This window comes from Saccostrea cucullata, unplaced genomic scaffold, assembly GCF_032062105.1.
Source record: "Saccostrea cucullata isolate Sc308-1 unplaced genomic scaffold, CSIRO_AGI_Scuc_v1 ctg7228, whole genome shotgun sequence".
NCBI classification, from domain to species: domain Eukaryota; kingdom Metazoa; phylum Mollusca; class Bivalvia; order Ostreida; family Ostreidae; genus Saccostrea; species Saccostrea cuccullata.
The window spans coordinates 11,756-27,576 of NW_026927911.1; the positions used below are offsets into that span (position 1 = coordinate 11,756).

The 15,821-nt window shown below is 32.5% G+C and overlaps 2 protein-coding genes and 1 pseudogene across 2 annotated transcripts; 1 reads left to right on the forward strand and 2 right to left on the reverse strand.

Annotated features, from left to right (window-relative positions):
- Nucleotides 1-695: 695 nt before the first annotated feature.
- Nucleotides 696-5,157, forward strand: LOC134275843 (ATP-dependent DNA helicase RecQ-like). Its single transcript, XM_062758135.1, has 3 exons — nt 696-1,023; nt 2,582-2,825; nt 4,185-5,157. Exons 1-3 carry the CDS (start codon nt 696-698, stop codon nt 4,993-4,995), a joined length of 1,383 nt encoding a protein of 460 aa, XP_062614119.1. The 3' UTR covers nt 4,996-5,157.
- Nucleotides 5,158-6,066: 909 nt separating this feature from the next.
- On the reverse strand, nt 6,067-11,880 carry LOC134275844 (uncharacterized; annotated as a pseudogene).
- Nucleotides 11,881-12,383: 503 nt separating this feature from the next.
- Nucleotides 12,384-13,284, reverse strand: LOC134275845 (uncharacterized). The gene is made up of 2 exons (XM_062758136.1): nt 13,263-13,284; nt 12,384-13,171 (listed from the first exon to the last, which is right to left on the reverse strand). The coding sequence occupies exon 2, from the start codon at nt 13,161-13,163 to the stop codon at nt 12,384-12,386; it is 780 nt and encodes a 259-aa protein (XP_062614120.1). The 5' UTR covers nt 13,164-13,171; nt 13,263-13,284.
- Between the last annotated feature and the right edge of the window lie 2,537 nt (nt 13,285-15,821).

Sequence of the window (15,821 nt, forward strand, 5' to 3'; positions counted from 1 at the left end):
ATTAAATTCAAGTTCCAAACGAGCTTGTATCCTAAAGTTCAAATCCCACTGTGGGATGTGGAGACCGGTCCTTCGGATGAGACCGTATAAACCGAGGTCCTATGTCGCAGTAGGTGCTGGCACGAAAAAGATCCCTCACTGCTCAACGGCCCTGAGTGCCGAGTATAGGACAACATTTGTAGCTGTCCACCGGAAAGTGGTGGTGTCTCTATATGAGTGAAAAATTCTCGAGAGGGACGTTAAACAACATTCAATCATTCAATCAATCCTAAAGAGAAAAGGGGAATCCGGTAGGGGACATGACTGTATAGCTTTTGCAATATTCTCAGAATGCAGGAAAAAAACAGGAATCAAAATTTATCTTTATTTACAATTTAACAGCATAGTCTGGCATACTACCCATAGTCCTCTGCGTCTCCGCACACAGAGACACTACCATTTAACGCATAACGCATACCAAATCGGGATAATAAACATCCGCGATTACAACGCGGCCGAATAACAGGAAAGAATAAGTGCGAAGTTATCACCCCAATTTTTACGTAATAAAACTAAAAAAACTTCATAAATATGAATGAAGATTCAAGTTTTATATAGAATATATATTGAATTGACATGTAAAAAATAACAAAAAACAGAAATAAATTATTTTTCAAATATTATTATTTTCTCTACTTTCACTTCAACAACAAAAAATGGATTCAGCCAGATTAACTAGTGCTAAACAGAAGTTAGGGATAACATATGAATTAAAACCAGAACAGATATCAGCACTTCGTGCTTTTACAGAATCGAAGGACCTCGTCTGTTTACTACCGACTGGTTTTGGAAAAAGTGTCATTTTTCAGCTTATGCCATTTATTACCGAGGATCCCATGGCAGTTGTCCTTGTGATATCGCCATTGAACGCGATTATGAAGGACCAGGTTAGGAAACTATGCGAAAGCGGCATTCCAGCTTGTTTCCTAGATATAACGGGAAGAGATGGTTCCACCTACATGTTGAAACCTGCATTGGGGACGGGTATTACATTTTTAATCTGTTACTCATTAGGGGCCTAATATTTCTAATATTTCTAATCATGTCTGGTACAACCACTAGATTTAGCTACATAGTTTGATTTACCTACTTAGCTTTATTTACCTACCTGATGTAGATTTATTTAGCTACCAGATCAATTTATATCTATAAAAAAAATTTTTTCTCAGGATGTGCAAAATATCCCAATTTGATGCAATGATCTTTTTCAACTTTGAACTGAAAAGTTGCATTGAAATAGCTAAATAAAGCTACCTGAGGTAGGTAAATAAAGCCACGTAGGTAATTCTACCTACATAGGCTTATAGCTAAATCTAGTGATTGTACTGGGCCTGCTAATGACTAATTAAGGACCTGTATGACAATATTTATCATCACAGTTTATCACCTTATTATTTATCATTGAAACCCACAGCCCTAACCATTACATCTCTATAAAACTATCAAGTATCAATTAAAATAATTAATAAACCATACATGTACATGTGGGAGCCGGTCAAAGAGCCCCCTAATAAAAACGTCCCGGTCAAAGCATCCCCTGATCTTGGTCAAAGTGCCCCTTAATTTTGGTCAAAGCGCCCCCTAACATATTTTTTTTAGAAAAAAATACTGCCCCCAGATATTGGTCAAAGCAACCCCTAATTTTAGTCAAAGCGCTCGTTAACTTTGGTCAAAGCGCCCCCTAACATATTTTTTAGAAAAAAATACCGCCCCCAAATATTGGTCAAAGCGTCTCGATTTTAGTCAAAGCGCCCCTTGTCTTTGGTCAAAGCGCCCCCTAACATATTTTTATATAAAAAATACCACCACCAAATATTCGTCTAAGTGTCCTCTGATTTTAGTCAAAGCGTCCCCTGATTTTGGTCAAAGCGCCCCCTAACATAAATTTATATAAGAAATACTTTACTGTCCCCAATTAAATGGTCAGAATGCCTCCTGCTTTTGGTAAAAGTGCCCCCTAACATATTTTGATAAAATGTATGCAAATACCTCACTATAGAACCTAAATAAAGAAATATTTTGAATATTTAAATCACTGTTTAATGAAGTAAGAGAGACTAAGTTTATATTAAGCATATGGTATTTATAACCTTGAAATAAACCTTCAAGTGACAGTTTCTTCAACAATTTAGACCTGACCTTAAGTTCTTAGCTGTGACCTGTCTTCTGTTTCTTTTCACATTTCCAAATAATTCCTCAATTACATAATTCCTAAATTACATGATTTTTTTTTGTTGTGGATACATATAGTACTTTACAGATTGTCTTAGTGTAAATGGACAGCACACCTCATGCTTCAAGCATTTGCCGGCATTGAGGAAGTCCAGGTTCAAGTCCTGGGGGCAGTCTGAAGTGCAACTAACGAAATGAATCATTTGTACTAAATTCAAATGGCCAAGATATATACTAAATATATTTTTCTATTTTTTTTTCTTTGTGATAACTCTTTGTAAGTAAGTGGGTGTAATAAATTATTTAAGATTTTCTTTATAGCAGTTAAACACAAATAATAATGAGCATATTAAGTTCTGTAATCCTGTAGATATTGAGGATGAAAGTGAGGAAAGAGAGGACAGCAGTATTGATGATGAAACTGATGAAGATGTTGGGAAGCTGCTGATGAAAGTTTCTCCAGAAGAAGTGGCAGCTGGAAAATTCCGCCTTATTTATGCCCATCCAGAGGCATTCCTTTCTTCAAGAGAAGGAAGGAAAATTCTACAAAGCCAAGCTTTGCAGGATCACGTGTGTGGTATCTGCATAGATGAAGCACACATGATACAAGAATGGTATGATATACTGTAAACGTATTACATTTGGCTGTGTATTCTTTTTAGCAGCTTTGGCGGAACTCAACAACAGCAAAGTCAAGTAAAATGTCTTGCACTTATACACATAAATAAGAATACGAAGAAATACACTAAACCAAACCTAGGCTAATTTATTCAAATTCAATTTCTGCCAAATATCGAACACGCTAAATATAATACATTTACAGTATATTAAGAGAACAAGAGGCCCATAGGCCAAAAGGCTCACCTGAGTCATTATGATTATCATTGTTTATCAGCATGTTTTTTTCTCCTATATATTCTTACAAAAATTAATTCCGTTATAGCTGGCCAATCCCTTCCCCATGTGTCATGATGTGACCACATTAATCTGCACTCCTTGAAGATTCTTCTATATCAAAATGAGACTTATCATGGCTTTGTTGTTCAGTAGAAGGTATTTTCCATATAAATGTTAAAGTTTGATGCCCACTGGCACTGTGGCTCCCCTGGGGGTCATGATTTGAGCAAACTTGAATCTATATATTTATTGGAGTTTCCACTTTTGTAGCAAAGTGGTTTTTGAGAAATTTAAATAATGCCAACAAATTGTCATTTATTCTTAATTATCTCCCTTTGCAAAAGAGCATGGCCATTCATTAGAACAAGCTTGAATCCACTTTACTCAAGGATGCTTTGTGACAAGTTGGGTTAAAATTGTGGTTCTGGAGAAGAAACAAAAATGTGAAATGTTTATGGAAAGACAGATAGACAAAATATGAGTTTACTTGAGCTCTTAGCTTAGGTGAGCAGTGATTGTAACTCCAAAACTTTTCTTCATTTTAAGTGCTCCCCCCTTCAAATAAACTATTTTAAAATTGTAAGGCCTAAAATAAAAATTGTTTGTTTGCAGTTGCCTACCTACCCAATACCAAAACATAGAACAATTTTATTTACAAATTCTATTCAATATTCAGGTGTAAATTTATGGAATAACCTACCATTACATATAAAATTATCACCAACCTTACCTATTTTTAGAAAATGCACCTGATGCAAACTTTTTTTTAGCCATTTAGTAAATTATTATTTTTTTTTTTTTACTTTTTCAGGATATTGAAACTATTTCATTTTCAGTTTTTGACTTTTGTTTTCATCAATCAGTAGTTTAAAACAAGAGTGGAGCTAATTCATGTTTAGAAGGCCTATGAAAAGCCCTATTATTTGTTATCTAACAAAAATCTAAAAACTAATTATTTTTTCTAAAAAAAAAAAATAAAAAAGAATGCCTGCCTACCTACCTACTCTAAAAATTATAGGTTGGCAACTGCAAACAAAGATTTTTTTAAGCTTGGCCTATTTGTTATTTGTTTTAAGGGGTGAAGACTTTCGAAAGGACTTTGCTAGGATACAAGAATTGCTGGGCATTTTCCCTAGAGTACCCGTGTCCCTTTTTACAGCAACAGCATCACAATCGACAAAGGAAAAGCTGGTAAAAAACCTTGGTTTAAGGAATCCCACTTTTATTTCCAAGAATCCAGACAGACCCAACATCAAGTATTACAAATACCAACGACTACCCAGCATGCGACAAGAAGACGACCTTGACAAAATTTTAGGAGATATTGTGACAGGTCTACAAAAGGACAGAAGACATTATCCTCTCACTTTCATTTACACTGATCTGGAGTCAATTAGGTATGGCTATAGATTTTTGGAGAACAAGTTAGGGATTGAGTCTCCTGAGAACAGGTGTTATGCACAGTACCATACCCATTATCCAGAGAAAATGAAAAATTTTATCATAGGGGAACTGGGAAAATCTGATCCAATAATTAGAGTAGTTCTGGCAACGGTAGCCCTTGGCATAGGTCTGCATGCACCTGCCGTTCGAAAGGTCATTCATTTTAAATGTCCAACAAGCATCGAAAAATACTTGCAAGAAACTGGTCGTGCGGGGCGAGATGGGTTAGCTGCCGAAGCAGTTTTGTATGTTAATAAAACAGATGTCAGGATCAACAGACCTGGGATGCAACATTCCATGCGCCAATACTGCATAAGTACAGACACCTGTTTGCGTGTGCAGTTGTTAAAGCATCTAGATTTTAAACCAGATGTTGGAAACAAAAAATGCAAATGCTGTGATGTATGTGAAATTTTATGCTGTTGCTCAGACTGTGAATTGTAACATTGTGTCATAGCATTCCCAAGTGAGCACAACTTCATCATTATTTAAGTACATTCCCAGTATTACAGGACCTATTACCAGATCGCACTTCTTGTTACTACAATTGCACTGTAAAAGGATGGTGTGATCTATCCGCCTTGTAAACCTGTTCATGAAAGACCTTGACTTAGTGTCAGATGTAAAAATGAAACATTTGATTTTTATATGATTTTTAATACATGAAAAGAATTCAACTACTGGTGCACATTTGTTATGAAGTTTCAGTTGAAATATATTCTTTTACTACATATTATCTTCAATTAAATACATATAACAAAGAGGCCCACTGGCCACATTTCTCTCCTCAATCACATGGCCCTATTGTGTTTTCACATGTAAAGTTTTGATAACAGCGTGGGCCATTGCCATTCTACCTTTGAGGGTCATTTGAACAAACTTGAATCTACACTAATAAAACACACTTGACAGTAAAATTCACTTATCATGGCTTTGCTAGCCTTGAGAAAAATTTAAAAGATTTTTCCTATAAACTTGAATCAACAATATTTGAGGATGTTTTCCCATAAATATGACTAATCATTGCTTTTCCAATTTCTTAAGATTCTTCCTATATATTTCTATGCTACACTTCATGGCCCCACCTTACCCTGCGGGTCATGACATGAACATGACTTGAATCTACACTATAAATGAAGCTTCTACATGAGTTTCATTTTTTTTTTCTATCTTAGTGGTTCCTGAGAAAAAGATGTTTAAAAGATGCTACTAAAATTCACTAGTTTTAAATTATCTCCCCTTAAAAAGTGTGTAGTCCAAAAGATACCTTATGGCGGTTGAAATCGGCAGAATTATTCTAAAGTGATAAAAATAGGAAAACATTAAGATAATGATTTCAACTAACAATTTTGATAAGAAAAGCTGTGACACTTGAGACTTTAGCTCAAGTGAGCTAAAATACATGAAACATCCAAACATATAACATTATTTTGACAGAATACAAACAGCAATCATACACTGCAATCAGACACAATTTACCCCCCCCCCCCACAACTCCCTTCTCATCCCCATACCTATTGTTGATTGTTACTGGTTGTAGTATTCAAGGTCAATGTTCTGACATCTTTTCAAGCGCTCAACTATTTTGAAAAGATGGGAGTTAAAATCTGAAGATATAGCTGAGAATGGATTTTTCCTGAAACCACTGTAAAAATTCATCTTGCGGTTATCAATCACACTAAATGGGTCTAATCGACTTAAAAGTTGGACTAGAAGTGTCACGTCTTCCAAATTGTCTTTTGTATTGTGTTTTCCACTCCTTGATACACACCCAATATTGTTCATATAATTTTCTACAGTTTCTGCCACAACAGGAGCTGCTGCAGATGCACGTTCCATGGCTTTTTTTGTTTTGTTAGCTCCTAAACCTTTTATAACATCTTTGAGAACAAGAATGTTATTTTCTTGTTGCATGTCAGCTGGCTTATTTCCTCCTTTCTTTCCATGTGGGTTAACAAAACTACCAAGTCTCACTCTCATAGCTATGTGTAATAGAACTTCTGTTTTGAGGATATAAGATATAATCTATGCACTCAACTGCATATTTGGATCGATCTGAATGACTGTAAAAGAAGGGAATCATTCTTTTTAAGTTAATGTTGGTCCTGAAAGGGTCTCCTTCTCGTATGCCATCCTGAAATTCACAAAAATGGATATACCACATCAGTAATTGTAAAGAGTAGTTCTGTATGTCATCTGTGGTTTCATGTGAATTAAATACTCTAAAAACTTCCCCAGATGGCATTTTCACATCAACATAGCCATTTTTGCACAGTTGTTCTCTGGGAATTATCACAGAACTACCACCAAATTCCAACTGCACTGGAGGTAAACATCCTGGGTTATGAAATTCCATGAATATTTCATTCACAATTTCTTGAACAACCTTCCAAAATAGAGGTTCTCTTGTTTTAATGTGTGTGTTTCTGATGTTTTCTGGCAGACTTAAATTTGGAATAACAGGAGCACTCTCTAAGCTGTCCATCGAAAATTTCTTCATACATAGCTGAATCAGTAGGGCCTCACCAACTGTGTGTAGGAAATCACTGTGTGCCTAAAAATATCAAAACCTCTTAAGGAATGAATTTTATAGCTACCCAAGTTATATTTCATGTATATAACTTGTGTTAGGACAGTTTACACTAGCCAATTTAAAAAAAAAAGCATAAACTGTTCCAACCCATGTTATACCAGTATCACTTGGGAAGCTTTTAAAATTGGTCCTTATAATTTAATTTTCCATCATCAAATTAAGAGACAAAGACAATTTCTCCGATAATTTGTTTTAAGAGGCAGTCCACCGAAAAACCAGGCAGTATTGTATTAATAGGCGGCACATCGAATGTGAGGAATATTTGATATTTTATGAAAAACAATATCAATGTATTCCAAAAGGAATAATGTAATTGAAGATTTGTTTGAAAATTGCTTATTCAGTAAAATATCCTTGTGTTTTGTGTTTTTGACTTCCCCTATATAAACCATTGAAAGTAGGTCAGAAATAAAGAACTGTAATTTCCAATACAATTTTAACAGGACTATAATTCACACTTAAATGAATCTTGAAATATTTCATCTTTTTGTTAAACAAATAAAATCATTGGGAAAAACACTTTTAATAGAAGTTTTCTGGCAAAATATATAGACGTTTTCATGAAAATTTGCGATGCAAGAGTTATCTCCCGTGGCATCGGTAAATCTGCTAAACACATTTTAATCGGAATCCTAGTGAAATATTTAGAATCGATACACTAAAGAAAATTATTAAACACAAAATAAATAATTTATTTTCAAAATATAATTCATTTTCGCCTCCAAACATAATATTTAGATAAAGATTGGCTATAAGATTCAGGTAAAATCCACTTTTCCATTGATGTATCAGTGACGTCATAATATTGCGTCACAATGAAATAGTTACAAGTTTTCCAGACAAGTTTGTAAATTCTTTGCGTAAAGTGTAAAGAAAAATATTTCTTTTAAAATGATTTCTCTTTTTCTGTTAAATACTCTTCAGAGTGCATTATACTAAATGTTAAATAATATTTTAATATCAAAATATATTTTACACAGTACACGGGCAGCGTCTCAGCAAGATGACGTTTTGATAAGTAATTTTATACATGACCGAGAACTAATTTTTTTAAATTGATTTACCAGGATATGCGTTAAAATAATTAATGAAGTGTTTATAATGATTCAGAACATTTCTTATATAATTGGGAATCAATGATGAATGTTTTAGATTTACGCAACATTTAATTCAACGAAGTTGGAAGATGTAAAAACTAAAACTTAAATACATCTATCTATGCAATGAAATCAAAATAAATGATCTACAGTACGATTAAAAATGAAAAAAAAAAACTGAAAAATAAGTTATAATAAAAATATTACTGCTGAACTCCCGACTATAATTTGGCACTATAACGGAAGGTGGTTTAGTGAAACATTTTTTTTTTTAATTTTATATATTTCTTACTTTTTATTCGGCGATTGAAACAATCACACGCTCATATTCAATATGGAGTATAAACCTGTGACTATGTTGACCAATACTAAAATGTTTTCACGTTCATGAAACCAATTTTTAAAAATGATAAAATTTATCGGCTCTTGAATACTTATAATTTACATGAAAGAACTTATTTTCTTATTTATATAAAATCAAATTTTGTAAAAGATGAAAAGGCTTTACAGATGACAGGTAAGAAAAAACTTGGATAAAGTCGAGACTGTTTAAAATATTTCTTGCATTTAGGGAATTTTAATTTCGCTACTGATAGAATTTACTCTTTAATTCCTGAGACAAATAAAAAAGAAATTTTACTTGAAAATGAGATGAATAATGAAGCTGAAAGTTGTTTGCTCTGGTTGTTGCATAATGCATGCATTATTTTTTTTTTAAAATCCCTAGTTTCGATTAAGAAATCAATCAGATTAGATGTTTTACATGTAATATTCATGTAAGTAAAAGACATTGGTAATTTAAATAATACATACATTTGAATCTATGGTTACACTCATTTAAAAACAGTAAACTGACTGAAAAGAAATGACAGACTAGCATTTTTTCTGAGAAATTAACATGAAGAGCCAAATTTAGGAAATTTTTCAAAATTTACGGAAAAAATCCCGATTGAAAGATCGAAAATAATGCAAAATTAATAAATTTATCAAACTAAAGGCACATGTCACCTATATAATATGTTAAAAAAATAAATCAAGTAATTTCTTAATCATATTACAACAAAAGAGCCAAATTTGACATTACTATTTTAGTATTTTCTTCTTTATACAATTCCGGTCGGGATCGGTTTCATTTGTGAAAACTATGAAAAATAAGTACATTTGACTCCTTTTATTTCTTTCAAAATACCTTTTCCCAATAATTTTATTGAATGACCCAAAAGTTTGTACTTTGTATTCATAAAAACATAAGTAAAGAAATATGTCCTTGTATTGTATTGGGTTTTATAACGTAATTAAAATTGGATACTGAATTTAAACATTTACTTGTTAAACTCCAATTTGGACCAGATAATTTTTTCTAAAAAAGTATAAATTGGAGTCTTATTCATTCATAAAATAAAAGATAAAAGTCTATTCTATAAATAATATTCATTGGCACATCCACCTCTGGAGTATCTGTTACATATAAAACGAAATAAAGAAGTAGTATTTTTTTTACCCTCATGTTGACCTTTTTGCACTTAAAATCAAGAATTTACCAAAACTAGGACTAGAGGAGCACTATAAAATTTTTTGATGTTGTCATGTTGAAACACTTGCTTTAATAAGTCTACATGCAAAAAATAATTAAAATCCATGACATGCGATGTGCCGCCCATTGCCTGGTTTTTCGGTGGACAGCCTCTTAAATGTAAGTCATTATGACATAGGCAACACAGATTATACAATATAAATTATTTTTTTATCCAATTAAATGATGTGTTATGAAAGAAATTAAATTATAAAATAGCAAAAGTTAAAACAGACAAGTCATCAATTTAAAACCAATATCAACCAGTTAAGCCCTCCCTAGGACCTTATTCATGGACCAATGGGTTGTAAATTTCAAATTTTGATAAAAAGTTCATTCCCGTCATGCACACAGTTTGCCTGCTATCCATGAGTAATAAAATAGATTAGTAAGATATAATGCATTTTCCATATAAGACAAACTAAGCCCACACTTGTATGTGTGGAGTCTAAATCTATGAATTTCACAATTCACATGAATTAAGAAATTCATAATCTTTGCTCCCCCTTGGCCATGGGTCATTCTACTTGACTGTAGAGAATAAGCATGGACGACATGATACATACCTGGAACCCTCCTTTTACTTGACCGTTTACGTTGGTCCTCCTCAGCTGACATTTGAAGAAAGCTAGACTTCCTTCCTGTCGTGAAGTCTTTGTTGAGTAGAATCGTTTGAACAATTTCTAAAAGTAAAAATTGTTACATTCATAATAAATGTTATTTAAATACCACAACAGACATATTTTTCTCTTCACATATACTTTAAACAGCAGTATAACTTACATCAAGAAAATCCTGTTCTACATGAAACAGCTCTTCTATAACAGGATCAAAAATCTCCATTCTTTCCGTTGCAGTGTGAGCACCAGCAAGAAGATCTTTAGCTCCACTCATCCTTACTCTAACAAGTTGATCCCCTCCAAGTATTATTTTAGCTGTCTCAAAGTCATCTCCTGTCAAGCAATAAAATGTATTTAGATAAAGAATGCTGACCTAAAAAATAATGTCTATTTAGTGATAAGCATGTTTTCTAAACCTTATTATAAAATTTAACCATGCTTGTACTTTTGCATTCCAGGAAAATGTCAATTACAAGCAATTCTAAAAATTATTATATTATATTTTTTTTCGTTGACATGTATGTTGAATATTTACTTAGTGGTAGTTAATTTTTACATGTACTTAAAACATTTAACAAAACTGTAAACAGTCTATTAATTAAGTGTAATACTGCAATCAATACAATGAACAAATTAACTCATATAACAGTTTCTAGAAAAGTGGGTCTCAGTTTCTAGTAAACATTAATTTAAATGGTTTTAGTAATTATCCTTTGAAACAGTAACAAACATATGAAAAAAAATAAATTAAAAACAAAATTAACAATTTGTTTTACTTCTTCCGGCTTTTTCATAAGAATTCACTAACTCTCTACTGAGTTCATTGAGAACCTCAATGCACCCATCATAATATTTAGGGTCTTGAAGAATTATCTGAAAAAGTTCTTACTCAAATTAATATGAAAAATATAATGGCTTACTGCATGTTTACCTTTACACTATTACAGGCAATACTAGTACATTACATTTAAAAAGTACAATTTTTTTTTCATGACAAAGTGGAATATATTAAAAAATTGAAAATCTTTAAAAACTACCTTAAGGGGAAATATCTGTGACTTGCTTGACATCTGCTGACTATAAGGATGAGGGATATGTGAAGGAATGCAGGGTTGCATCCATTTCATAGATTTGAAATGCTTCACTAAGGTACGGCCAACCTTGAACATAAATAGAAATAGAAACAAATGTATATCTACCATGTGTACCTCTACCATTATTCAAAAGGAAATTATTATAATTTTTGTATTAATAGAATAGTTACATTGAATAACAAAGATGAGAGACAAATTTTCCCCCACTTTTTTACTTTTGATATCTGAATTAAACACAGTTACACTGGATTTAAAATTACATACATACCATATAACCATACATTTCCTTCAATTTGCTTTCTTCTTCCGCACTGAGGTAAAATACATCAAAATTAATTTCCTCTGGAACTGAAGTGATGCATTGCTCAAGATCCCTCAAATCTACACGATCAGGGTAGTAAGTAGAGGCTGTGTAGTGGTAATGCTTATTACCCCCAGTGAGTCTAACATCTCTTGCTATGGTCATTCCATCGATATTATCAACTGTCACTTTTCCTCCTATTCCCAACTGAATACTGCGAACAATACCCTCTGTGTTCAAATCTCCCATTTTGTCCAGAAATGTGTATTTACTGTCTGCTGAAAGGGTTATACCTGTCTTGTTAAAAATGTCTAATAGTTCATTACCTGCATGGAAGCGAAGGGCAATACAGGTGTTGATCTTCTGCATTGCACACAGATCTTTATTTCTCTTATTCATGGCCATGGCATACATCATAGCAATTGTGGAATTGCCAGTAGCAGTTTTCTGTTGATCAGCATGTAATGGGGATGTTAATGTCTGAAAAACTCTAAAAACAAATGGGAAACAGTTTTGAAATTCAAGCAGACATTTATGCAAAATATCCTCTGATTTTAAGGAGATGGATGTTGTAATGTTCTGAGGACTGATGGACCTGGTGGAATGTTCAACGAACATAAATTATCAGCAATGACTTCAGTTTCTAGTAAAATCAATTTCTGAATTTCAGACAGTAGTACTTTGTTTTTGAAAACATCATCTGCAGAACAGCATTGACTCTGGTTGGTTTTGTCGTCTTTCTTGCAGAAGAGCTCTTGTTTTGCCTTAACTGAATTCAGGTGTGTTGTATCCAATGGTGATGCAAGACTACCATAGTTATGATCTGTATGACACATCTGAGATTTATTTGTGTCAATTGGTACATCTGTTTCAAGTTCCAAAAACTGAAGTTTCTTTTTCTTTTTAGAGTGGGTTTTCCTCATAGATACATTCTCTTTATTGTTCACATCATCTGTATTTTCTTTTTTGGTAGAACTAGGTGTCAAGGTAGGTGTCTGAGAAAATGCCATTCGTTTTGTTGAACATGTCGAGGTAGATTTTCTGTTGATAGCTTCCTTCAATATATTTTGAAAATGTACACAGTTTTCTAGTTGTCTTTTGCAAGATAAACATATCTTGCAATCCTGGAATGAAATGGAATGAAATGTGATGTCTAAACACTTCTTTATATTCTGTAAAACAGCATTGTTCTCTGGGAGTGGGAGGGCTACATTTGTAATTATATTCCTTAACTTCCCTGAGGGGGAGCGAAAGCAGATAAAGCAATGCGGTTCCAGTGACTGTCCTCTAAAAATTGTCTTCAGAGGTGTGTCAGTATTTCTTGAATCACCCATAATTATATCTGTGGATTAATAAAAGTTAAGATCAGTGATTGTCTCTCACCTTATATAAAAAGTACAGAAAAAATTTCAATATGTATTACACATACCAACCTGTAAATGGATTTTGCTGACATTATCTGATACATGTATACTCAATTCTCGTTATATCGCGGGTTTCATTGTATCGCGGTATATCGCAAAAATGTGGATACATAGCCTATTTTCTTTTTGTTGATAGACATTATGAATGTTGTTTGAATGATTATTTTTTTTCGGTGATTAAGAAATATGGAACATCCTTTTGAAAAAAAATAAAACGAAATTTTCTGATTTCATGTCTCCTTTAAATTATATTTAGACCATTAGAATTATAATCTCGTAAAAATCATAATAAACTTCATCTTTTAAAAGTCTTTAGTATATACAATTGTTCACTTTTTCGTGTAAAGTTACATCGTAAATTCAAAAATAAAAATTGAGGTCTGTATCATTTACAAGTTTATGTATTTCCATACCGCGATACAATGAGACTCTCCGATTTAGGAGGTAAATAAGACTTCCTGTTTTAAAAATAGACCACAAATTAAACGATGCAAGGAAAAATAATTGAACACTAAAAAGTTAGGCCAAAGTTAGAATTACAATTATCATTTGATGTAAGTTAAAACAAAAATTAGAAATTACACTTTTTATGCAAAAGAATTTAGTACCGCGATATAATGAGACACCTGTATATATGTTTTCCACCTATAATACAATTGATTTTATTAATCAGTATTACAAAAGTAAAACTTAAGTAGCAAAAGCAGAAGCATGGCAAAAGTGCACACTAATATTCCCATACAAATGCCAATGGTTGCATAACTTCTCGGCTGCATTTCCTTGACAGCGATAACGAAAATAATTTAGAGGAAATTCGAAATGAATACCCCATTTACAGTTCGAATTGAAAAAAACAAGATTTTTGTGACTCTTTCTGATCAACATCTAATATACACGTTAAAAAGTATAATTTCAAAGATGTTAATCATCGTTATTAAAGAATATTTACCTGTGTTGCTGATATCACGGTCTTCTCGTAAAAAAGTAGTTCGCGAGAATTTGGGAGAGATACGTATCCCATAATGCCTGCCTGGAAGAGTTTGGTTTGGTACAAACGAACTCTGGCGGAAGTTTGCATAGTCTGGTCCTGATTTTTAAAAAGAAGGCTAGAAATAACTTCTAACGGCAAATAATTATTATTTGGTCCAGCATACTTTTTTAACCTATTTCGAGTATGCTGAATCCGAAAAAATATGCTGGCCTTCATGAAAATGGCGTTAAAGAGGTCAAAATGGCGATTCAAAATGGCGGACATCCATTTTTTTCAATTTTCTCTCAATGTTGTTCAAAATGGAGAAGTAATGAGTGAATATCTAACTGAGTGTAATAAAATTATAAAAATTATAATAGGATGCTAACATTATTAGTTAAACTCAGAAAATTTAGTCGTTTTTATGCTTAATTCGAATTTTCTCTGACTTTTTTTGTCTATTGTTTCTATATTCTTCTTTGTTCAGGATTTTACATTTGCAAATATCCATACACTTCAGATTTGTATTTTTCCCTCTACATCTCACTATTCTACAATTAAATGATAGTGCAGCTGTAAGTTAAAAGTCAAAATGGCGATTCAAAATGGCGGATATTCATCTTTTTCTTCAAATTATTGAATTGTTAATGTCGTTTACATGGGAGAAAGGATTTTTGAATATTTTACTGAGCGTAGTACAACTATGTAAAATGACAATAGAACACTGATTTGATCACTTTAAATCGGAAAATCTAGTCGATAAATTTGAAATGTGTTAATTAGCTCAAAATGGCAATTCAAATGATGTCTTATACACTCGAATTTCGTAAAATACCCAAACTGCTTAATTCTGGTTCGTTTGGCAGAAAATAAATTACAGTTTGAATTGTTTTTTTTATTCATGAAATAATGTTCAAATATGCAATGAAAGTTGGAGGATATTTTTGTTAATGACTTAGGATTTTTATAACACAGATTTTAAATTTGTTTAATTACTTCTATTGTTAAGATAAATCTTTGACGACAATTCCGAAGACATTTTACCTTTTACCTGTCTCACCATGCTTCTTCATATAAAAAGTTAATAATATCATACAATAATTGCTGTTTTGAGGACAATATGAAAATTAAGCTACCCCAAGAGCAGTATCCCTCGAGCATTAAGGCGAGTGAACATTAAGTTGTTGGGAATTCTTGATCTATTTTTAGTCCAGTGTAGAAAAAAAATGTTTATGTTCATGTGGAAGGTCTAGTGCAACATAACTGAGTATGATTTTTAAAATGATTGACGACGGCCAATTATAGGGCTAGAAATTGTTACATCATATAAATCTGAATATATCATAATATCCAAATATAGACATATATATTAAGAATTGTCAGTATAATATACGTAAACCATAAATTTTGTGGATTGTCCAGCTCTGATTCTGTATCCCTACATTTTCATTTTGTTATTTTCATTCAAAAATTCAACTGATTCTCAAATATTTCAAGCTGTGAAAGGATATTTTTGTATTGAACAGTGTATGTAAATTAAAAAAATTTGAAAGTTACAAAATCTGAAAGAAGAAAATGTTTGTGTTCAATCCCCCCCC

Excerpts from the sequence above, each read along its gene's own strand:
- LOC134275843 (XM_062758135.1), top strand. The coding sequence starts at position 696 with ATGGATTCAGCCAGATTAACTAGTGCTAAACAGAAGTTAGGGATAACA. Across the intron at positions 1,024-2,581 it reads GAAACCTGCATTGGGGACGG|ATATTGAGGATGAAAGTGAG; the intron begins GTATTACATTTT and ends GTAATCCTGTAG. Across the intron at positions 2,826-4,184 it reads GCACACATGATACAAGAATG|GGGTGAAGACTTTCGAAAGG; the intron begins GTATGATATACT and ends ATTTGTTTTAAG.
- LOC134275845 (XM_062758136.1), bottom strand. The coding sequence starts at position 13,163 with ATGGGTGATTCAAGAAATACTGACACACCTCTGAAGACAATTTTTAGA.